Here is a 26,151-nt window from a genome sequence, read left to right on the forward strand (position 1 = left end):
CAACACAGAATACTTACTTGAACATACTGGTATAATTCCTCTCCAGGACGGTCACACTTCACAGGTCAACACAGAATACTTACTTGAACATACTGGTATAATTCCTCTCCAGGACGGTCCAACTTCACAGGTCACTACAGAATTCTTACTTGAACATACTGGTATAATTCCTCTCCAGGATGGTCCCACTTCACAAGTCAACACAGAATTCTTACTTGAACATACTGGTATAATTCCTCTCCAGTACGGTCACACTTCACAGGTCAACACAGAATACTTACTTGAACATACTGGTATAATTCCTCTCCAGGACGGTCACACTTCACAGGTCAACACAGAATACTTACTTGAACATACTGGTATAATTCCTCTCCAGGACAGTCACACTTCACAGGTCAACACAGAATACTTACTTGAACATACTGGTATAATTCCTCTCCAGGACGGTCACACTTCACAGGTCAACACAGAATACTTACTTGAACATACTGGTATAATTCCTCTCCAGGACGGTCCCACTTCACAGGTCCACACAGAATCTCCACTGGTATGAGCATAACCAAAGTCACATGTATATGTAACAGTCTGACCAACAGCTAATCCAGAGACAGTTGCACTGGCATGCAAGAGACTTCCTGGTGTTGTACATGGTATTTCTAAATACAAAATAATTGATGTTTTAGAAAATATAGAGTAACAAAGGCATAATAGTACAACTGGAAACTTCACATACCTAATTTACCTTTTTCTTTCCTATATATCCTGGCATTTATCATGTTTATGTACAACTGTAAGCTTCACATACCTGATTTACTTTTTCTTTCCTAGATATCCTAGCATACCCTTTACATTCATGATAAACAATTCGTTCCCTGATAACAAGGGATATACATGTATGTACAAGTGTAAGAATCTACATCCAAGATTCACAATTTGGTGGTACCCATGCATACATGTACAACTTTAAATATTTATATACCTGATTCACAATTTGTTCCTTGGTACCCAGGCATACATGTACAACTATAAGCATTCACTTCATTATGACATGTAGCTCCGTTTTGACATGGAGTTGACAGGCATTCATTGATATCTGAAAGTATATGACTTAGAGGTATGATTCCAAGCTTCTTTTGTTTAAATATATATATTAAAACACGATTCATTTCAGAGTGTTGCAGTGTTGTAAGATTTAAATTACTATACTTGAGTTTGTATTATACACTCTTTTAATTCAAGACATTTCGATTATGCAAATCTGTAGAGACAGAATGTGGCGGGACTAAAATAGTTTGAAGACTTCAACCCTCCTGTAACATGGGAAAGTGGAGTAACAGTTTAACATTTGAACACACTATAAAAATCAATTGAAAAAGGCTTAATTAACTCATCAGAAGGATACAAATAAATATTCATCTAACAAAAACACAAAGTTGATGTGGACGAGTACTTGTACATCCCAAGAACAAAAAGACACTAAGAATACAAGTCCAGAAATCCTGTAAACATTTTATCAGATTTAGTGGTCGCAGATCAATGTAAAACTATGAAGAAAATGTTTTGACAGGATCATACTCATTAAACCACTTAACTTTCCCTATATAGTTACCTTCACAAGCCGGTGGGCTGGCAGACATTGTTCCACCTTTCTGACATGTTCTGGTTCCCGTATCTCCAACAGGAAGCTGGTACCCAGGCTTACACTTGAATGAGACTTCAATGGTTGGTACAATAGTGTCAGTTGCTGATGGTATAGTAAACTCATTGTAACCAGACACGGTACATTCAATAACTGTAACAAAAATACAGATTTTTGGTTCCTTTCATATAAAATTTAATACTTGCATGAATTAAAGAATAATGGGTCTAAAGACATGAATGTGCCTGCTCCAGCTTTGAAACAAAAATAGGGAGGATGAACAGAATGACTGAAGGACAGAAAGACAAACAGTCAAGGGTAACACTCAATCTAAAAGGAGTTATTTCTCCTGATGATTTCATTACTCATCGCTTAAAATGCACAAATGTATGCACATATATTTTCAAGAAAAAGCTCATATAAGGAGATAATAAGAGGTGTACAATTGAGAAATTAGGAATCTTCTTTTTAAATTGACTTGTCCTCAATAAAACTAACATGTAATTTAATAGTGTTAATAGATGACCCTTACAATTTCAAGAGGTTTCAATTTACTTTTTAATTCTATTGTATTGGTATTTCTCTACAAAATATTTTTCTCCCATCAATCAAGAAATGAGAAAAATAGCATGAAAATAAGAGAATTTAATTTTACACTGGAGATGTGTTATTTTCTAATGACATTGAGTTACATATAACTTAAGATAAAAATCCAAAGTTGTCAAAAAGCATATAAATCAATTGGGATATGAAGAAATGTTTTCATTTAGAAACTCTTCCAATTAAAGTTACAGGGCAAGCAACTAAAATCATCTTTGCTAAATTTTCCAACCTACTTTTACATGAAGGCATAGTTCCTTCCCAACGAGGTCCAAGTGCACAGGTCAACACAGAATCTCCAGTAGTGAGTGCATAACCAAATTCACATTGATATTTGACCGTCTGACCAACAGCTAGTCCAGCAACAGTCTTTGAGGCATGCAAGACATCTCCAGGAGTAGAACATGGAACCTCTAAAATAGAATGGAGGATAAAGTCAGATTAAACTGGAAATAAGTTTGGTTTTCATTTCTTGAGTTTACCAATCAATACACTGTTTCATTATTTTCACTTTTAAATAACGAATGATGAATTTGTAAAAATTGTGTTTGAAGTGAATCTGGCCCCTATTACTTTCTATTTTCACAGTTTAGTCCCCATATGGACCAGGACAGTAAAATGACATGTGTAGCTAACCCCTATTACTTACTATTTTCACAATTGGTTCCCTCATATGGACCAGGACAGGTACATGTGTAGCTGGCTTCACCATCATTGCATGTTCCTCCATTCTGACAGGGGCTAGAGGTACAATCATTGTACTCTGCAGAAAAAAACATGCATCATAAAAGAATTTCCACCATTATAGAACTTAGTCCAAGATATTAATGATATTAACCTATAGCATAAGTTTTATAAAAATTTAGCAAGAATTGTACCAATGACAAGATCCTTCTGTGACCAAAGAGTTATTACATTCCTACACCATTCATTAATTTGATTTTGTTTTAACATGTAGTTCTTCACATAAGGTGATTTAAAAAATTATAATTTGTGGATATTTTATTTCATTGATACAAGTGTGGACACAGATCAGTGTGGATAGCCTGTTAATATGTTTTTGATATGACAAATTCTACTAAGACAATTAAAATAAAAATTCACACATTAATGATCACTTATAAACTTTTAAAATATACTAGGTTCATCTATGACCACAGAAATCATCAGAAGTACTACTTCTTGCTAAACTTTATTTTAAATTTTCAAAATGCTGTGTAACATTTGTTATTTTAAAAATTCATTAACATTAAAAAAAAAAAAAAAAAAAAAAGGATTGAATTCTTTTAAAACATTAATTACCCCTTCACAATCATTAATTGGCTTCTAAACTTAGGAAAAATATATAGGTGGTCTTTTCTTGAAGTTTTTTTGGTAATTTTAGGAATTTCGTATATATGAATATTTTTTTAATGTAAGCCTCTAAATAGGTCAAAATAGTTTACCTCTTTAAATATTGTTTAGATTTTTGTCTATTGTTGAAATACATGTATGTTTCCTACTTGAAGCTTTGTAGTATGATAGTGTTTCTGTTTCATCTGTATACCCTATGATCAGTTTTAATTATACATGTTTTATTTTTGTCATTACATTATAGAAAAAGTATGAGAAAAAAGTAAAATCACAAAAATACTGAACTCAGAGAAAAATCAATTCGGAAAGTCCATAATCACATGGCAAAATCAAATAACAAAACGCATCAAAAACGAATGGACAAGAACTGTTATATTCCTGACTTGGTACAGGCATTTTCAAATGTAGAAAATGGTGGATTGAACCTGGTTTTATAGCTAGCTAAACCTCTCACTTGTATGACAGTCGCATCAAATTCCATTATATTGTCACCGATGCGTGAACAAAACAAACAGACACAATAGGTAAAAATGTCAAAAATAGGGGTACAGCAGTCAACATTGTCATCTTAATCACTATAAAAACAACAAATGTAACGAAGAAGCACAAAAAGGCATACATCAAATTAACATTCTCATTTTGATTATATTATACGATTTTATTTGTCTATGTAAAATGCACTCATCAAGGATGAAGGGTTTTGAGTACTAGTGTAAAATTGCGCGTTTGAAATTCCCACAGGTAGAGATAAAATAATGTTGTCGTTCAAAGTATGACGGGATGCATAAATACAGTCACGCAAAATAGATATAACAAAAACTGACTAAACAGTATAAAGTAATAATAAATAAAATAATAGTGTGGTTCAAAGTATGACGGGATACATAAGTACAGAGTCACGTGAAATGTATATCACAAAAAAAGGGGGAGTTAACATTAAAAGTAATATTAATAAATAAAATAATTTTGTCATTCAAAGTATGACAAGATACATATATAGGTACAGAGTCACATCATAAAATAATTTTGTCCTTCAAAGTATGATGGGATACATAAGCACAGAGTTACGTCAAAAGGATATCTAAAAAAACAGACTTAACAGTAAAAGTATTATTAATAAAGACAAATAAAAGAATAATATAACACGTTATTAAGATGATAAACAACGTCAGTACGCAAAATCTATACTTCAAGACCATCGTGTATTATTTGTGAAGTTGATACGGAATATTTATCAACAAGTTCTTGGTACCTTTCGATGAACTTTTTTAGAAAAAGGACGAGACGTTCTTTGACATACCCCTGGTTCATCAACTTTCTGCTCAGACACTGGTGACGTTTTACAAAGTCTGAGTAGGAGCTGCAAGCTCTTGAATCCTGAATAAATTGGGAAATGTATATTCCATATGCAGGTGAAGTTGGTATATTGCTACTAAGGTGGGGGAAATTGATAATTTTAAAATCAAAATCGTCTCGTTTGTCATAGATTCTGGTACTGAGATGACTGTGTATGTCAAATTTGAGGTATACATGTAAGTCTAAAAATGAGGCGGAGGAAGCCGTGTCTGTTGTCTCTTTAATTTCTAGTTCTGGTGGATATATATATGGAACCCAATCAGAAAAGTTCGGATTGTTAATGGAAAGAATATCATCAATATATCTAAAAGTGAAATTAAATAACCTGGCTTCTTTGATCTTCTTGTTTTTGACAAGTGTCTGAAGGAACTCCGATTCATATGAAAATAAGAAGAGATCAGCAAGGAGAGAGGCGCAGTTCGTTACCATAGGAATGCCGACAATTTGTTGAAAAAGTCTACCTCCAAACTCAACAAATATGTTGTTGATAAGAAACTCCAGCATACTGACCACTTGTTCTTCTGTGTAGCATGTTTTACCTTTTTGTTTGTTACTATTAACGAAATATGCCTTATGAAATCCCAAAGTAATAAATTTATAGCATATGCTACCATTTTTATGTTGAAAGGCATTGTGAATTATTTCTTTTAGGCGATTTTTCAATTTCACATGGGGAATGGTGGTATACAGGGTTGAAAAATCAAAAGTTTTGATAGAACTAACTTCAGAAAAAGACTAAGATTTAAAATTATCTAGAAGTTCTTTAGAATTTTTAAGAATCCACATATGGTTAATACCCCTACGCGAGTAAACAGTTTCACAGTATTTCTGAAGACCCTCTTTCACTGCGGATAGAATTTTAGTCAATCTTATGGACAATTCTTTAGTGGAACATGAAGATGAGCCAGCAATATACTGTTGTTTGTACGGAATTTTATGAAGCTTTGGTATCCAATACAAACAAGGTAACTCCTTACTCATTGTTATAATTTACAATCCATATAACCAAGCCATTTTACCTTCAATAAAGCAGACACTGAAATCAGCTCTGCAGCCCTGAGTTACCCAGATTCCTTGACGAGGGGTGAAACCATAATGTTCAGCAGAACACAAATACTTCATCCAGACAGGTAAATTATCTGGTTCCATGGAGTAAATCATACTATCAGCAATCATACCGGTCACTGTACATTCCTTCTTGGAATACTGCCAACTTGCACACGCTTGTATCACACATTTACCCGCTGAAAGTATAAATATGGATGAATTTTGATTTCAAGAGAGGGGCGAAAGATACCAGAGGAACAGTAAAACTGATAGAGCTCAAAATTCTCTCTTGCACATTATGCAGCAAGTTGCTAAATAGTCATTAAAGCTCATTAACTTTAATGTTTTTCAATAACTATAAATTCAGAAACTTTTGTCAGATGTTTTTTATTTTTGAAAATACTGCTACATAATAGGTTATTATAAGAATGTCCCCATAGCACAGGGATGCCCCGTCCGCACTATCATTTTCTATGTTCAGTGGACCTTGAAAATGGGGTGTAATCTCAAATTTGGCATTAAATTTAGAAAGATCATATTATAAGGAACATGTGTAATAAGTTTCAAGATGATTTGACTTCATCAAAAACAACCTCCAACAAAAACTTTAACCTGAAGCGGGACAGACAGACAACAAATGGATGGACGAACAGACAAATAGACAGACTATGAATGGATGGAGGAACAGACGAATAGACAGACTATGAATGGGCACAATGACCAAAAACATAATGCCCATAAATGGGGCATAATAAAAATTAAACTTTTTTTTTGTACCTCAAGCTTCTAACTGATATCATATTTAGCAATCCAATTTACAACTCAATCTTATACCCAAGTGTTTACTAATCTAAATATAAGTCAAACTTCTTACAGAAGTAACCTGATCAAATTGGGCCATTCCTAGTATGCATTAACAATGATTAATAGTTCATTTCCAAATTGCCAAACAAAATGATATAGTGATGTAATAGGAATATTTCCTCCTTATGGATGGAGGAATAATACCCTAACTTACCTTGACAAAGATACCCTTCACATGCTACAGTCTCAATATTCTCTCCAATACAATCAGCACCAGCCCCCTTTTTAGCAGGGTTGGTACATGTTCTAGACTTAGACTTTGTTCCTCCTTGACCACATGAAACAGAACAATCACTCCAATCAGACCAGTCTGTCCATCCTCCATCAACTAAAATGTTATAACAAATAATTTTACCTTCAAAATCAAATATTTTTCTGAAGAAACTGAAGAAAACAAATCAATAAGATTACATGAGTTATACAGATCATTTTTCATTGTTTCACTAGATTTAAATTTTATAATTGTGTGACCTACAATTGCTTATATACTTGTCCTTCGGTTTCTGGCTGTCTCATTGACAGTTATACTACATGTCCTTAATTTTATTTAAATAATAGTTTGAAATAGTTTTAGCATTATGGCATCTAGTAAAGATGTTTAAGTATACCAATCAAAACATTGTTACAGGTCTCTAACTTGCAGTGAAGTGGTGAGCTTGTTCTCCTTTTGATGGTCTATCTGTGATGCTAGGGTGAAAAACAGCAGTGAAATAGCTGTTCTGTTGTTTTGAGTTTGGTTAAGTGGTAGTAAGGATGGTTTTGTCTCATGAAATAATACACTTGAGTCCCTATTACTATATTGACTACTTTTCTAAAATCAAGGGAAATAAAAACTTGACATTTTCATACAAACCTTATTGATTGAGTATATATGTTGATTTTTCTTGGTGGGTTGCTGTCTCATTTACATGTACCTGACAACCTGTATTTGTTAATTTCTTTGTCATTTGGTCTAAATTTTGAGAATTGTCTCATTGGCAATCATACCATGATCTTCTTATTGTTATCCATTCTATCTTTGTTCTTTTTTATGTCTACTCTGGAATCAGACAGTTCCAGGTTTAGAATTAACCTTGACTGATATGTTACTGAGTGGATCAACATTATGACATTTGAAAAACAAACCCTTTCAGTCCATCTTTGACATTAGATACTTAATTCCTTTGAGAGACTAATAAAACACAGGAAATTACATCATTTATTCGAATGCAACAAATTCCAGATTGATAATCCGCTGGTTTTGAATAGTGTACTGTAGTGGTTAAACTCCTTTTTTAGGAAAATTAACTGGACAATGCCTTACCAGTCTAAATCGTACATTTTAATTTGAAAAAGAAATCTTTAAATTAATGATTCTCTAACTGGAAATTCTTATAAACAAAAGGAGATATAGGGTAGGAATTGTTTCCTGGAGAATAAGACAACATTCAACATTGGACCACAGAATTTTTCTTACCCGGTTCAATGGTACATCCTACATTTTGTGGTAAGTCACAAACCAGGAGACTATTTCTCCATTGTAACCCAGTAGGACACTTCTGTGGGTAACTAACACCATTAGCACACTGTATAAAACTGGAGCAATCATCAGGATCAGGAAGGTAACCATTCTGAATCGTACTACAATCTGATAAATATATTTCAATATGAAATGCATTGCTATGCCTAAACACTTTGTCATTGGACTAAGAATTTTATTGGAGGGGCTAGGACTCATTAGTATACTATCTAACTACAATTTTGCACTGTATTTGTTGGGAAAATTCAAAATACCTTGACATGCGTATGGGAACTGCCAGTCTCCGCTAGCTCCAAAGCCCGTAGATATTCCAACATTTGTAATTCTCAGTGGGTCTGTAGTGTCAGTCCATTCCATTAACTTCACATTGTTCTCATCTTCTACCCTTATATTCCCATCTTTCCATGTCACATAAAATGTTTGATATTCATTTGGATTTAAAACTTCACCGAGATGAGTGGCCTTGGGATCTCCTTGTTTCTTATCACGGATAACAGATTTGGTGTTTCCCCATCCACCGATTACGATCTCGTACAAAGGATCATTCTCATTGGCTGATGACAATAAAGCCAAATGTGCATCATTGTTTGCTTTAACTTTGAACTTAATAAGGTTGGGGATGGCAACAGTAATGCCATGATCAGACAAAAGCTGATATTTATATACATTTTCTGTGTGAATACTGTTTGTCCAACATTCTGTAAAAAGTAAAATCACAAAAATACTGAACTTAGAGGAAAATCTAATCGGAAAGTCTATAATCACATGGCAAAATCAAATATCAAAACACATCAAAAACGAATGGACTGTCCTATTCCTGCCTTGGTACAGGCATTTTCAAATGTAGAAAATATATGATGTTAACTAGATTGGCCCGTCTCAAAATGTTGAAAAATGTGCAATTTCAATAACACATGTGGACAAAAACATGATGGTAGTCTCACATATAAAAAATCAGCTCAAAATCTGGAGGGGTATAGAAAAAAAAGTCTGTATAACTGATTTTCAACAATTTTCAAAATTGAAAACCCTTAATTTTGGAAAAAATGAGTGGAGCAGAATGAAATTAAACTTGATCTGTAACTCATCATGGTTAGCTCACATACCAAACTTCAGCCCAATATCTGAAAGCATTTAGAAACAAGAGGCTCTCAAGAGCCTGAATCGCTCACCTGAATTTTTTTGGTTTAATCTCATATCAATGATTATTTTGGCTTTTCAATTTATTTAAATGTTCTTTGAATCTTCCTATTTTCTTCAAAAGCAAAAAAAAAATCATTTTCTCCTATGTTCTATTTTAGCCATAGGAGCTATGTTTCTTGACATACAAGGAAATGAAATATAAAATTTATACTAGATATTCTGAAACTCTAAAACTCATTTAGCCTAAGTTTGGCTGAAATTGATACAGCAGTTTCAAAGGAGAAGATTTTTTAAAGTAAGTCAACATGATGAACAAATTGTGAAAAAAGTCTTACTTTGCTGATCTTTTTTGCTGTTTACAGTTTATCTTTATCTATAATAATATTCAAGATAATGACCAAAAACTGCAAAATTTCCTTAAAATTACCAATTAAGTGGCAGCAACCCAACAATGGTTTGTTTGATTCATCTGAAAATTTCAGGGCTGATAGATCTTGACCTAATGAACATTTTTACCCCTGTCAGATTTGCTCTAAATGCTTTCGTTTTTGAGATATAAGCCAAAAACTGCATTTGACCCCTATGTTCTATTTCAAGTAACGGCGGCCATGTTTTTTCACGGATCAAAAATCGAAGCGCACATATTGTGCAGGATATACTAAGGAACAATCATGTTAAGTTTCATTCAAATCCATTCAGTAGTTTCAGAGGAGAAGATGTTTGAAAAATTGTTAACGACGACAGACGACGACGACGACGGACGCCAAGTGATGAGAAAAGCTCACATGGCCTTTTAGGCCAGGTGAGCTAAAAAGTCCTTATAACAGTGATTTTCAACAATTTATCAAAGTCCATAGCCTGTGAAATTTTTGTGGAGAGGAACAAAATTTAAACTTGATCTGTAACTCATCATGGTTAACTCACATACCAAAAATCATTCCAATATCTGAAAGCAATTAGAAAAAAAATCTGTATAATGGTTTGTTGCGGAATGACGGAATGACAGAATGTCGGAATGACGGACAAGGGTAAAACTATATGGCACCGACAACTTCGTTGCGGGGCCATAAAATCTGAAATCTGTCTTTGCTTGGAAGAAACTATTAAAGATTTGGCTTCTAAAGTAGATGAATGTATCTTATGCATGCTGATAGATCTACTGCAGATATGAAATATTGAAATGCCATTTTTATTAGGTCTGTTGTCAATTCCAGGGTTGAGGGTCAGAGTCATTGGCAGCTATACTGCGTAAGAGTATTTGATGATTCCAAGATATTTCAATCTTTTTATTTTAAAGTGAGTGTTGCATTAGAATATGAGTTGTAGTACTGGGTTCCTGATAGTTGGTTTTCACTGAAAATCCTAACTTTAGCAAGTCATAACAATGAACCCACTTAAAGGGTAAAGAACATGAAAATAAATTTACCCGACTCTATTGTATCTTCACTGCCATAAGTTCCGACTCCACCAAAGCATTCAATCTCCGTTATTGTAGGATCTGCACAGACCTTGAAGCTCTGACTCCAATATGTTCCCACTCCACAGTATTCCAGTGCTGTCCGTTCAGTATCATCGTGACACACGTAATAGGCTGCACAATCTGTTGGGTGGGCATAGAATCCACTCACTTTGCCAATACAGAAATCTACAAAAGGAACAAAATTAATCTCAAATACAAATCATTAGCTGGTATCTGCTCTTTGGTAGGATTTTTGTCTCTGACATATTCCCCATTTCCATTCTTAATTTCATATTTATTACAAAAGGATTCATTTGTAGCCGAATACATAGATTATAGATTAGGCAAAATATGCTACAGTTGAACAATATAAAAACAAAAATTGAGAAAATGCCAACAGGCTAAATTAAAAGAAAGATTGTACTACTATTATAAAACTTTAGTTTTTATCTTACATTTCAAAGAGAAGGAACTGGCAAAGTGGAAAGGGATTAATATAAGTTGCAATAACTTGTTTCCCAATCCACTATAAATAAATATGTTTAAACTAAGGAGACAATTTCACATAATTTATTTCCTAAATTGAAAAATTGAAGATCAACATAAGATTACCTTCATCAGTCTTTGGTGGCACTGAAAAAAATTTGAAAATATTCATTATATTTAACAAAGTAAGCTAGATAATATGTATCTTCATACCAGATTTTCATGAAATAAATGATCAATTTTCATTTAAAATCAAATATTGAGAAATTATTTTCTTATTCTTAACCTTTTACTTTTCCCTGTGTATTTTTTTTAGATATCTTTCAACAAATTTCAATGCATGATGACTTGGCTTATTCAACAATCACACTCTTGGATTAACACCAATTACTGTCAGATAAAAATAGAATTTAGCAGTGTCAACTTAGATGGCTAGTTACACCATGCAGGTACATATTCATCAGATTGGCTTATAATTTGGGAAACTAAAATCTTTTTAATGATTCCTTTTAAAATCTGACTAAAATCTTTGCAATTTTAATACAAAATATGAGAAACGATAAAATTTCTGAGGACAATGACATAAAACTAAATTTTATTTGTTTCCTAATTTCATGAATAGAAATCAATTAGCTTTGGAAGAAAGTCAGCAGTTCAAACTACTTACGTGTACATTCCGTTAGTTTACATTCTTTTGTTGACTTCTCATCTCCAATACAATCCAATCCACCATCCTCTGGCTGTGGATTAGTGCAGGTACGTGTGGCAATCTGTATCCCCTCTCCACATGTTGTGGAACATACAGACCAATCAGAAGAGTCGGTCCATCCACCATCCACTATAGTTAAAAGATAATGTTTATAATTTAGGTAAAAAGGTTCACACTTTTGTACTGTTATATGTAAGTCTAATCATACTAAAACTTTGAATATTCATATATCATATATTCGTATATATATAAATATATATATACAACTCGTCTAAACATATATGCATCAACCCAACAATGTTAGATCTGTAAATTTGCTTTTGCAATTTTTTTGTTCTTCCCTCGCTGGGATTCGAAACACCTGCTACTGATATGGATTACCAATCTATCTTATGTTAAGATTTTAGTAAAAAGGCATAGAAAAAAGACGTTCAGATTTTATCAATTCTATGCTGATTAGTTTCATTTCCCTTTAAATATACTGTTCCCAGTGGAAACATTTATAGAAATTAAAAAACATTAGTACATACAGTTCTGGCAAAGTTTGCCATAGTAATTTCCAGTGCAATCACAAATGAAGTCTGTCAGCTGATCATGACATGTGCCTCCATTCTTACAACTAACACCAATACAATAGTCAATATCTGTAGAAAAAAGAAAATAAATAATCCTTAAAATAGATATAAGAAGATTAGGTATGAGTGGCAATGAGACAACTCTCCATGCATCCAAGTCACAATTCATAAAAGCATGTTCTTCTTGGTTACTTCCCTTGGTATTGTGTATTCATTCTACTTGGTTACTTCCCTTGGTATTGTGTATTCATTCTACTTGGTTACTTCCCTTGGTATTGTGTATTCATTCTACTTGGTTACTTCCCTTGGTATTGTGTATTCATTATTATTGTAGGATGTCAATTTTTCTGGATTTCGCGAGTAAAGATAATCCATGAATTCAAATCTTAACAAGACAAAAAATTTAAAATAGCTTTATAAGAGTTTAAAATAAGAAGATGAGATATCATTGCCAAAGAGGCAACTCTGCACCAGAACCAAATGACTTATTAGTTAACTATAGGCCCACTGTATGGCCTTGACTAGCATAAGGGGCTAACATTGGCGGAACCCCCCCTTTTTTTTGGACGATCAATGCATTTGAATGAGAGCATGTAGCTGGAAACCCCCCCACTTTTATCCTGGGTTTGGAACCCTCTCCTTTTTAAAATGGGTGGATCCGTCCCTGGCTAAGATCTGGACTCTCTGATTTAGTATGATAAAATAGTTGAAATGATATAATGATATAACAATAAAGTAGTTTATACAATATGTTAAATAATACATATCTATCTTCTTACCAGTACAAACAGGCAGAGCACCAGAGTAGAGACCTCCCACATCACAATTCATAGTCGAATGACCATTCTCAAGCTGATAACCAATGTCACATGTATAAGTCACTTGACTTCCTGGCATTATTGGAGAGGCTAACTTGTCAAATTGTCCATTGACAATGGTGGTGGGCTCAGCACAGGGTATCACTGAAAGAAAGGTTCAACAATGACAATTAGATTTCTAAATATAACAGATTCTAAAATGTTTATCATATCTGTTATCAGACTAAAATCCAATTGTTCATGAGTTCTTATTACCTTTTATTCCCTTCCTGTTATAATTCAGGACAACTCATCTTTTACAGGGGTTTCATATCACAATTAAAAACCAATTGTTCAGAGAACCATTGATGGTCTTTCCACCAGTAAAGATCTTTTTTTATATGAAAATATTAAAAAATTTGGTTTTAAATGTCAATTTTAGCATCAAATGACAGCTTTTTGAACGCTGGTTCCAAAAATATATGGTTTCTATACAAAAAGATATAAATAAGGGAGACATCTTTTACTTCCAGTTTACAAGATGTTACTTCCGGTATTTTTTTATAGTTTAATTGACGCTGATTCCAAAAATATATGGTTCTATATACTTTAACATTAATTTAGTACAAAATATAGCTACTTCCAGTTTACAAAAGGTCACTTCTGGTTGTTTTTTTCTAGATCACATTGCTTGCAACCTAATGCAAAAAGCCCCATGGCTTTATCATGTATACATATGAGGTAAAAGCAAAGGTCAAAATCTAGAATGTTAAATTTACCTATGACCTTGAGCTGAATTTCAAGGTCATCAGCCAAGGACCTCAAATTATAAGACTCTGGCCTCTAGGAGTCATATTACCATACAACGAATATTAGATATAAAAGGGGGAAAACTCCCCTCAAACTTCTACATCCCTTTCAACTAAAATTTAAGTGTTACGACATGTGGCAACTAACAATTGTGTGAAAATATTTTGTCAATATCTTATAAGATTTCTGAAAATCAGAATAAACGAGCCAAAAAAAATAAAAAAATTGAACATGACCTTGACCTCATTTTATTTTTTTGGAACCAAGAACCTCAAATAAAAAGACCCTAGGCCTCTATCACTTATGGTTTTCCTGTTTTAAATACATTTCAAAATTTCAAATACAAAAGGGGAAATAACTCTCATATGGAATCTCTATACGGCTTTGGTCAAAATAAAACAGAACATCCTGAGGATATAAGGAGCAATTTGGAAAAATTAATTTGTCGGTTTCTTATACAGTTGCGAAGCCTTAGAGATGACAAGAAAAACAGTGTTTAAGGAGATAACTCTTATATGGGAGAGTATTCAGTTAAGCGGTGTCAGTTTCAAAAGTGTATAAACTGTTCGATATCATATTCCACATATCTAAGCGACATCTTGCAAAACAAAAAAACAGCGAAGGAAAAAATTTAGGCGGAAGAAAAAAAAAAAAAAAAAAAAAATAATCAGAAGAAAAGCAATAGGTCTTTCCACGGAATGGTACACTTGTTTCAAATGCTGGCTGGGGTCAATAAAGGAATATGCCAAGTTTTTATTGAGAATGATGAGAAAAGCCCATTTAATTACAACATATCAAGTGAGTTTAAAAGATTAAGCACTCTACTTTTGATCCATCTGTTTTTGGTTACACAGAATTTCAAATAAATTGACTTACTAACTTAGTCATATAACCCACAAGTACAAATACATTTACTTACTAGAACATACTGGAGGTATTCCACTCCAGGAGGGTGCTAGCTGACAGGTCCTCAACAGGTTTCCAGCTGTCAACTGGTAACCATGGTCACAGGCATATGTTACTGACTCTCCAACCTCTACACCGCTTGTGAGGACTGTGACATGAGGTACTACGTCCAGTTTGTTACATGGTATCTCTGGTTAAAAAACAATTAAAGAACCTTAGTGAGCACGCTCACATACCCCACGTCCCCACATTGTCATTGGAGAAATTAAATAAGTATAAGAAAAAAAAATTGTATAAGAAAAAATATTGAATAATAATTTCCTGTCAATATACATAGTATTTCCTTATTATCTACAAAATTTCATGAAATTCTGTTGTGTGTTTTCAGAGGAGTTGAGATGACAAACTGTTGCAGAAGAACATTGAAGCAAATAAGTTCAAAGGGGCATAACTCCTAGAAAAAAAATTGAATCGCAATTTCCCGTCGATATGCACAACTACATAGTATGTCCTTATTATCTGAAAAGGTTTCGTGAAATTCTGTTGTGTGGTTTGAGAGGAGTTGCGATGACAAACTGTTGCAGTAGTACATTAAAGTAAATAAGTTCAAAGGGGCGTAACTCCTAGAAAAAAAATTGAATCGCAATTTCCCATCGATATGCACAACTACATAGTATGTCCTTATTATCTGAAAAGGTTTCGTGAAATTCTGTTGTGTGGTTTGAGAGGAGTTGCGATGACAAACTGTTGCAGTAATACATTAAAGTAAATAAGTTCAAAGGGGCTTAACTCCTAGAAAAAAAATTGAATCTCAATTTCCCGTCGATATGCACAACTACATAGTATGTCCTTATTATCTGAAAAGGTTTCATGAAATTCTGTTGTGTGGTTTGAGAGGAGTTGCGATGACAAACTGTTGCAGTAATACATTAAAGTAAATAAGTTCAAAGGGGCGTAACTCCTAGAAAAAAAATTGAATTGCAATTTCCCGTCGATATGCACAACTACATAGTATGTCCTTATTATCTGAAAAGGTTTCATGAAATTCTGTTGTGTGGTTTGAGAGGAGTTGCGATGACAAACTGTTGCAGTAATAAATTAAAGTAAATAAGTTCAAAGGGGCGTAACTCCTAGAAAAAAAATTGAATCGCAATTTCCCGTCGATATGCACAACTACATAGTATGTCCTTATTATCTGAAAAGGTTTCGTGAAATTCTGTTGTGTGGTTTGAGAGGAGTTGCGATGACAAGAAACAGGACTGAAGGACTGACGGACGGACGGACTGACGGACTGACAGACGGACGGGTCAAAAACATTATACCCTCCGCAACTTCGGTGCGTGGGGTATAAAAATCTTGTATTGGTGATATTGATCAGACAGATGGATTGATGATCTTTTAAACTTTTAAAGGAAAAATATTGTTACCAAAAAAACAACAGCCAATGCATTGAATATTTGCTAGGCAGTGAACTATTGAAATAAATGGAAGCCCTCATAATTGGAACAGAATTGTGCTTTAAATTGAAGGAAATTGGATACATATTTGTCTCGTATACATATTAGTCAGCAAAAACATTTATCATGAACATATCGTGCCTACTTTTGCCTATTTTTGACATGCTTTTTGGTACAAATAACATAACTATATTGTTGGCATTATGATATCTTCTTCTAGAAGAAGTATACTAACCCGCCTCACACAGTATCCCTGTATAACCACCAACACATGTACATGTGTATCCATTCACCTGGTCGTTACAGGTAGCTCCATTCTTACAGGGTGCAGGGGCACATTCATTGATATCTGCCAAAAAGATAAATTATCTGTATAAAGTGTAAAAAAGATTTCAGACATGCACCTTTCCAAGTTTATAGACTCTTTTTCCCTTTGCATTTAGTTTTACAAATAGTGAATAAATTTCTTCCGTGAGCACTCTTTTCACAGATTCAATTTTTCTTTTCTTTTTTCAGTTACATTAGCTTTTTGGTTCTTAAACTTATTCTGCAGACATTCCTACAAACAATTGTTATTGGTTATAAAATAATCTGTTCATGTATATATGCATAAAAAAAAATCTAAATCTCAAAATATTAGCAAAGAATGCCCAGTCAACAGTTCTTATTTTTTAAGAGATTATTACTGCAAAAGTTGCATAAAAAATAAAAGTGCTCAATATTGCAAATATTTCTCAGTTTAGTATACCAGATACTTTATGTATATCGATACACTACCATTGTATAAGCTACTATTCATTGCAAGAAGCTTTCACATGCACTTACTTTCTTCACAGTGTACGCCTGCAAATCCATCAACACATGTACAAGTATATGCATTGATTTGGTCATTACACTGGGCTCCATTCTGACATGGCTTAGTGGCACACTCATCAATGTCTATAACACAAAAAATATTAACATCAACTTTAGCTAAACTAAAATAATTGTTAACAAAATGTTTGCAGGTGTTTTTTTTTCAATTTGAACTTCACTTCATTTCAAGCAGTAATTTTAATCTATGCTTCAAATATGAGTAATAATTCCACTTTAGTAAGACAACTTGCTTTAGAAGTATTTCTCTTAATCATTAAACTTAATTAAAAAGAAAATTGATACATTGTATGAATTATGGTAGAGGTTGCTGTCTCTTTTTCTATACAACTTTCAACTTTATCATAAGTTTGTCTTTTCAGTGAATGTTGCCTTTTCCGATAATCTCAATGACCTTCTGTCACAATTAGGTAAATAAAGAGAATATATCATCATGCTACTTATTATTACTATACAATCTTCATTAAGGTGGTACCTACAGTCCGTGTAACGTAAAAGTTAACAATACGAACGATGCCCGAACCATGTACGGACGATGCCCGAACGTTGAACGTACGTTTCCCGAACGGTGTACGAATGCAAACGAAACGCTGACCGAACGTTGTACGGACGCTGAACGAATGATGTACGAACGAAACCATGTACCATAAACCATACCATAAACGATAACATAAGCGCCCTTTTATCGTATATCGTATGGTTTTGCGTAAATCGTTATATTTAGCGTATACCCTATCGTTTAGCGTACATCGTTTCGTTTAGCGTATATCCTATCGTTTAGCGTACATAGTTTCTTGGCGTGCAAAGTTTCGTTTAGCGTATATGTTATAAAATATATAAAACATGAATTGTGTTCTGTTAAATCTTTTTATATAGGTGATAATATGCGTAAAATTTGGATCAATCAACATTTTTTTCCAAATGAACAATTCAAGTTATTTTAGATGGAATTAATATAATGTTCTTACAAAAATATATTCGGGGTCTTAAGGTTGACTTTTTGAATATTTTTTATGTATTCTCTTTTATAGCATGTATTTTAAAATCGATTGAATAGCAGTTTTATCTATATGTCGTAATTAAACCATTTTTTTTTTATATAGATTTTTTTATTCATTTTAAAATCAGACGAAAAAAAACAAATATTCGAGAAATTTCAAATAAAAAGAATTACTCATTATGTGCCTCATCAACCCAAAACATAAATCCCTACCAATGTACAAACGATTCTGAATTATTTTACCTATAAATGCACTTGACTTTTAACAATCATCAACAATTGTCCGGCAAAAAACTAGACCATTTCCCTCTATTCTTGAATATTCTAATACCATTTTTCTCTGTTCTTTATTTTGCCCGTTATACTCTTTTCTAATTTTGAATTTTTTTTTCTGTATTTTCCTGTATTTATACCTCCTTAATTCGGAGCAACCCACCCTAAATATACATATGATACACACGGTATATAGGTCATCGCTTGTGCCAAAATACACATGTTTGCATAACACAGGATGTCCTTGTTCATAATGCTTCTTTTTGTAACTTCATTGGGGTGTACAAGCGTTGACCGAAGTACATTTTGTAAGAAGCGTATGCGCTTTATTCTTAAAACGTGCTCACGGTCAACGCTTTTACAACCCTATGAAGATACAAAAAGAAGCATTCAATACTTATATAAATACATTTTTTAGCTAGGACTATGAAAACACGATTTTTATCAAGTTTTTATTTAATTTACCTGTGCACTCTATTGTTGGACCTCGTGTCATCATGAATGATACATTTTATTGTGTAATGAAATTGATTAAGGAATAACGCAAGATTGCAGTGTAGCCAATCAGAATGACGTATTATAATGAAACATACATCTAATGTTATTATAACATTGTAAATGTCCTCCTAATGATACATCTAATAGTTGCCACTGGACATTAAACAGCTAGCTAACTATAAATTCATTCGTCATATTCTTAGTTTTGTTATAATGTGAAAATCAAACAACATGATGATACAATAACTATTGCAGATTTTCACTAGGGAAATAATGGGAAATAATTTTAAACAAAACTACTCAATCACATCCCTACGGCACAAATTAAAGTCTAGCCTTTTCACATTAAAATACATGTACGTTATTTTCATCTGTTTTAATCTATTCTAAATAATTTTAAACAATTTCAAATCAAACAGTCATTTTTCTTATTTGCCACAAAAAAAAAACAATTATTTTCATTTCTTATTTCAAACAGATCGATTGTTTTTCAATGGTCAGTGCCTGTCAACATTTATAAAACCGTGTTTGCCAGAAAGAAATAGAACAGGAAAATAACAATGTCTTAGAAATCCTTCGAGGCCCTACATGTATTTTCTAATTTCTGTTGTAATGTGGTGTAATGCAAAGTGGTAATTCCTGAATACTGATTTGTACCCATTAAGCATCTGGGGTTAATAACAAATCTATGGTAGTCTCTTTTTCTTTACTCGCAAAGAATTCATCTAAATCATGTTTTTATGAAAATTGCTCATTGCTGGCGAATGTTAAACATTGATCTCTAGGTTTTCAATTGTTTAGTTGTTAGGTTACTGTCTGATCTCGCAAACCTGACATTTTATGGTCATTATTGTTTGCATCCAATTGCACCAATGCATTAACAAGATATAAACGCGACACCGTACGAGAGTCGTTATTTTACATAAACTATTAGAATTTTTTTTCTTTAACGAAAACGAAATACGTAACCACTTCTCGCAATTCGCTTTGCGGTTATTGTGCTTGTCTTTTGACAAAATATAGCCTTGTTTCAAAAACAAAACGTATAAGAGTAATATATAAAACTGAACTAGAGTGAAGAGTTGGGAAGTAGGAATTCCGAATTTTAATTGAATGTTCTAAATCTTAGTGTATTTCTGATATATGATTGTACAGACTCAAAAATGTCTTTGTTTTGCTGAAATGAAAGGTCACTGTCACCAGCCAATAAAAGCAAAACGGATATAGTAGATCTTTCTAATTTTGAAAACAATATTTCTCTTGCTTCGTTGATAAAAGGGCACTTAAAAAATAGTGAATACTATCCTCAACAGAATGACACAGCTGCGGAATTGGGTTTAATATTGATAAGGTTTAAATCTGCATTTGAATAACTGCACGTGACCATATTTCTCAACTGTACTGGTATTAAACTGATAACCGTAACTGGAATTACGACTATCCCAATATGGCGACGGTAGTTATATGTTAAATCTGTACAGCCATTTTTCTCAAATGTAGCATGTTTTTGTCAATAGTTACTCAGCTGCAAGGTTTTCCTATACCATTACATCATATTTGAATCGTAACGGTGCACTGGAATTGTCTAAGCGCTTTGAAAATTTCCGTTGAAAAATTCTGCCAAGATCTGTTACAGAATAAGGTTGTCAAAGTTGAGAAACACGCTTGGTACTTTTATATACTTTGTGGAAAGATATATAATTTTCGTCAGAACTCAAAGATTCTTCGATATGTCCCATTGTCTTCTGAATATTTTTTAAGATGAATAATTTAAAAATTCTTCGATATGTCCCATTGTCTTCTGAATATTTTTTAAGATGAATAATTTAAAATTTGTATACCAAACATTTAAAATTTTACTCGGCGTTTATAAATAGCATTGCAAGTACAACATCTTATAAACGATAATCATTGATAAAATTAATGTAAATGAGCCACTCTTTCTCGGGTTGAGATGGAATATGTTCGTTATTTGATTTAACGAGTTTAACAATCGAAACCCCTGAAATATCGTCTTATGACAAGCACGAAAAATGGCGAAACTGAACTTCCAACAGCGGACATTGATTTCTAATTATACAATATTCTTTCAATGAATGTTTTAAATGCAATGTAGAACTTATCAATTAAGACATTTCTTATCCCTTTTAAAATATGAAGTCACATGCACGAAGAAGTTTGTCTGACGTATAAAAATTGAAAAAAGGCATGACAGGAGTTAAGAGAAAAAAGACAGTATGGCCATCTTGCCAAAAAGAAAAGTCATGATGACTTTATGAAAAACAAGTCAGGATACATTAATAACTGAAAGAAAGGCTGGACAGAATAGAGTGTAAAATAAAAAAAAAAGCAGGACTACATTGACATTGAGTTTACATTGAAAGAAAAATGCAGGACAACATTTTTCATCCTAGCCACAACTCCCCCACCCCTACCCTGTGAAAATTAATGGTATCTCCCTAGTGTTGATTTCGACAACGAGCTTTAATTGTAACCGCATAGAAATAGTCAATTGTAAGTCGGTGTGACTCTATTCACCACCAACACATAACCACAAGCTGAGTGGGGAGACTTTCCTGCTATAAGACGTCTAGAACTATTTTCGACCTTGTCGTCTTGTTTTTTTAAATTACGTCATTGATGATCTGATCACTACAACTTTTTAACAAAATATTCGTTCCCGTGAAAACTACGATTTGTTTAACTTTCAAATTCATCGTGGTCTTCTTCTTCTTCTTTAAGTTTTCCAGTTTTCCATCTGACTAAAGATGATTAATAACTGGTGCATACGTGGCCTATTTATTAAAATTAAGTTATATTTACAAACAGTGCAAGGAACAGATGTAGTGATTAAAACTATGTACATGAGATGAAGTTTTTTAAATAATAGTGGAGAGAACAGCATATGTTAGCTGATCTCTGAAAGAGTCGACTGTCTGTGTATTTACTACTGTGGTTGGTAAAAGATTCCATTGAGTTATTGTGTATGGGAAGAATGAAAATCTGTACGAGTCTTTTGATGTATAAATATGTCTGAAGGTGTGAGAATGATGTTTTCTGGTTCTTGAGTCTGATGGAATGAGAATTGTGCTAGATGGTATAGCAACAAGTTGATGTGTGATCTTGTACATCATAACCAGTCGTGCACGCAGTCTGTGTTGTGTCAAAATAGGCCAGTTTAGTGTGTTCAGCATGTTTGATACACTACTAGTATTATGATACCTGTTGCAGGCATACCGAGCAGCTCGCCTTTGGACCATCTCTATCTTTGAAATAGATTCTGAAGTGTGGGGGTCCCAAACTGAGCAAGAGTATTCGAGTTTGGGACGGACAAGTGCTTGGTATGCCTGGCTCTTGATGTTTTGATTTGATGTTTTCAGATTTCTTCGAAGGAAGCCGAGAGTTTTGTTGGCCTTTGATATATTGTCATCTATGTGTTTGTCCCATTTAAGGTTTGATTGTAATGTGATGCCTAAGTACTTAGCAGATGTAACAGATTCTAGTATATGATTGTGGAGAGTGTAATTATGTTTTAAAGGTTGACGTTTAGTTGTTACAGAGAGAACATTACACTTGTCTGGGTGGAAGGCCATCAGCCAGTCCTCTTCCCATTTTGCAGCTGCGTCAAGGTCAGCTTGCAGTTTTAGGCAGTCACTCTGGGATTTAACTGGCATGTATAAGATACTGTCATCAGCAAATAGTCTTAGTTTGCTATGTGTAAGGTAGTCTGGAAGGTCGTTGATATACGCCAAGAATAAGACAGGACCTAAGACAGTACCTTGAGGAACCCCAGAGGTGACTGGGACTGTGCTTGATGATCTTCCATCCAGAACAACTGTCTGGGTTCGATCAGAGAGAAATGCAGAGATCCAATTTAAAGTGTTTCCATTAATGCCAAAATAGTGTAATTTGTATAGTAAGTGACGATGCGGAACTTTATCAAAGGCTTTCGCAAAGTCCATTATTACAAGGTCTGTTTGTGTATTTGAATTGTTTGTGGATTGAAGTTCTTGAATGAAGGAGAGAAGTTGTGTCTCACAAGAAGGAGAGTGCCGAAAGCCATGTTGAAGGTCGTACAAGATGTTATTTGATTCGAGATGTTTCATAATGTGTGATGTTACTATGTGTTCCATTAACTTGCAGCAAATACAAGTTAATGAAATAGGTCTATAATTGACCGGTTTATGCTTATCCCCTTTTTTATATGCTGGTGCGACTCTAGCGTGTTTCCAGTCGTTAGGTGTAATACCAGTGTTGTATGATTTGTTAAAGATTAAGCATAGTATTGGTGCAAATTCTGTCTTCATTTCTTTCAGTAAGCGGCCACTGATGTTATCTGGGCCGGTGGCCGGTGGTCTCTTCTCAGGACATAGCGGCTATCTGTATGTTGGCTTTACAGCTAATTTTCTAATGCATGTAAAGCGAGACTTTGGTTAGCTTGCTTGCTTAGTTTGTATATTTTACAATTGTAATTGGGATAATTTCCAATCAAATTTAAAAATAATATATACAGATTAAAATATGCCTCTATATTGTTTGAAGATGTCAATGTTATTTACAAAGCTTGAATTCATGTTTATACAAACAGAGCAAGCAAGCCTATCAAAGTTTTACTCTACAAGCATTAGGAAATTAGCTGTAAAGTCGACAAGATAACAGGTTATTGTATTCAAGTGAATTTAAGATTTGTTGCAATTCTAAAGTACAATGGTTAAATCAATCTTATCTTTTATGTGCCACATGGGCATCCCTATAAAATAAGACAGTCCATGCGTGACCCATGGCATTAGATATTATGCATGTCAGTGGATATTTTCTTTGTGAAGCTAGCACGAATAACCTATATTATTTACGTGTCTGAAATATTTTGAAAAGTGAATTTAAACTCTTGAACAGACCATTAATGAACGTCGTTTGTGTGAATTCGGGATTTACACGTATTAAAAACTCTTTACTTTTCGGGATTCGAGGAAAAAAATATTTAGCAAACACTGCTAAGGAACACAAATAAAAAAATAATTCTGTATCATAAATTTATTTTGTCACGTAATATTTGCAACTCTTAAAACCAGCTGATATTTTTTTATTTCTTCATGTTGAATAACCTCAGTCATACTGTCCTAACAAATGGGGATACATGTATACACGACTTCCCAAATTTAATCTAAAATTCAACTACGTTACCCAACACTTTTAATATTGCAACAATACAAGATATATTTTTTTTTTTTTATCAAATTCGAATACTGGGCGCTATCTGAAGTCTGTTCATAGGATATCAGTTCTAATATAGGCGTGGCAATCCATCACTTTTATCCAATCAACTGTAAAGATTGACGTGCAATTGTGTCTATGTCAAGTTAGATAAATATATTCATATTTCTGGACGTACATATGTCAGGGTTAAGCCTATTTCATTCGATAGTAGTAGATGAAAAAAAAGGATTTTCTGATATTCTATCTATAACTGAAAAAAATGGCATTAAATCGTAGAGGCAGTCCCACTTTATGTGAAGAATAGAACATATTGAGCTTTTTTGGATTTTCTTCTGTCCACTGAAAATATATATAACTTCCAGACTAGCAAACACAGGCAACCCAGTTACTAATCTTCCTGCGTCCAACTAAACGACATGTTCCAGATTGTTGGAATCTTGTTGAGTACAGTCATCCCATAACTCACGTGCATATTACATAATTGGTCTTATAAGTGTTAAGTTTATGCGAATAAGATAATTCCTAGTCAATACATATTTCATTTTTTTTTAGAAATTTAATCTTGTGCTTTGAAACGTTTTCTATATTGTATAGAGTTTACCATTGGAATCAAAAGTAATACAAATGTTTATGACAGGAGACAATTCTACTACTTGATTTTGAAGTTCTATTTTAATATCATCTGGAGAAGAATTACAGGAGAATAGCATAGTAATTGTCTTGTTCCGATTAAAATCAATAACCCAATCCTTAGACCATGCTAAAATTTGTTCTAAATCGCTATTTAAGACATTCGCTATTGTGTTAGGACTAGTACTTGAATAAGAAATGGATGTTTCATCAGCACACAATCGAGTTAGACTTATCAAATTACCAGCTATGTCATATACATGAATAAGGAATAGTAGGGAACCTAATACAGAGCCTTGTGGAACTCCTGCATTAGTATTCTCAAAAGGCAAATATGAACTTGAAACAGAAACGCCTTTTGTATATTTGAAATATAACTAATTAAGTGAGTAAATACATTTTTAAATACAAGTTTTTTTCAAATACTTTGCCCACTGCTGATAATAATAAGATTGGTCTAAAATTGGAAATCAGTGATTTGTACCCGGTTTCGAAAATAAATATATGCTCAAAGTCAACTCATTTTAAATAAGTTTTGAAAATAAAATAGCTAAATGCATTTTTTTTGTTTTACATAAAGCGCAAATAAATTTACATCATGTTACATTATGAGATCAAAATATCTTAAATACCCCAGTCCAGAGATACCGTGTATATTCGACTGAATATACCATATCGAGAATTTTACATTCATACTTGTTACGTCACAAGATCTGTGCCCAGGTAAAAAGATCCAGCAGGTGGTGTATATTCTAAAGTGTATATCGCCTTCCATTATACATGCTAACGATGACATTTAGCTTAAGGGCCATTTTGTTTTCGCAAAGAAAAACAAAATTAAACAATTTTATATATATCATATTCTGTTGAAAAATCATTTTTAAAATTAAAGGTAAACAGATAAGCATAACGTCTTCGCAATTTCTTGTTCAGATCCATG

At 33.4% G+C, this 26,151-nt stretch overlaps 1 protein-coding gene across 1 annotated transcript in view; it reads right to left on the reverse strand.

The window, feature by feature from the left end:
* Window positions 1-447: 447 nt before the first annotated feature.
* The window catches only part of LOC143056193 (sushi, von Willebrand factor type A, EGF and pentraxin domain-containing protein 1-like), a 36,965-nt gene continuing 11,261 nt past the window's right edge, over window positions 448-26,151 (reverse strand). The window contains exons 10-25 of the mRNA XM_076229273.1: window positions 17,546-17,659; window positions 16,956-17,069; window positions 15,277-15,453; window positions 13,530-13,712; window positions 12,706-12,819; window positions 12,134-12,304; window positions 11,593-11,613; window positions 10,948-11,166; window positions 8,633-9,076; window positions 7,014-7,187; window positions 5,968-6,192; window positions 2,889-3,002; window positions 2,476-2,652; window positions 1,610-1,792; window positions 980-1,093; window positions 448-656 (exon numbers count right to left, since the gene is read on the reverse strand). Coding sequence (XP_076085388.1) covers window positions 448-656; window positions 980-1,093; window positions 1,610-1,792; window positions 2,476-2,652; window positions 2,889-3,002; window positions 5,968-6,192; window positions 7,014-7,187; window positions 8,633-9,076; window positions 10,948-11,166; window positions 11,593-11,613; window positions 12,134-12,304; window positions 12,706-12,819; window positions 13,530-13,712; window positions 15,277-15,453; window positions 16,956-17,069; window positions 17,546-17,659 — 2,753 coding nt within the window. The remainder of the gene's footprint in view (window positions 657-979; window positions 1,094-1,609; window positions 1,793-2,475; window positions 2,653-2,888; window positions 3,003-5,967; window positions 6,193-7,013; window positions 7,188-8,632; window positions 9,077-10,947; window positions 11,167-11,592; window positions 11,614-12,133; window positions 12,305-12,705; window positions 12,820-13,529; window positions 13,713-15,276; window positions 15,454-16,955; window positions 17,070-17,545; window positions 17,660-26,151) is intronic.

Source organism: Mytilus galloprovincialis, chromosome 13 (assembly GCF_965363235.1).
Source record: "Mytilus galloprovincialis chromosome 13, xbMytGall1.hap1.1, whole genome shotgun sequence".
Lineage (NCBI taxonomy): Eukaryota > Metazoa > Mollusca > Bivalvia > Mytilida > Mytilidae > Mytilus > Mytilus galloprovincialis.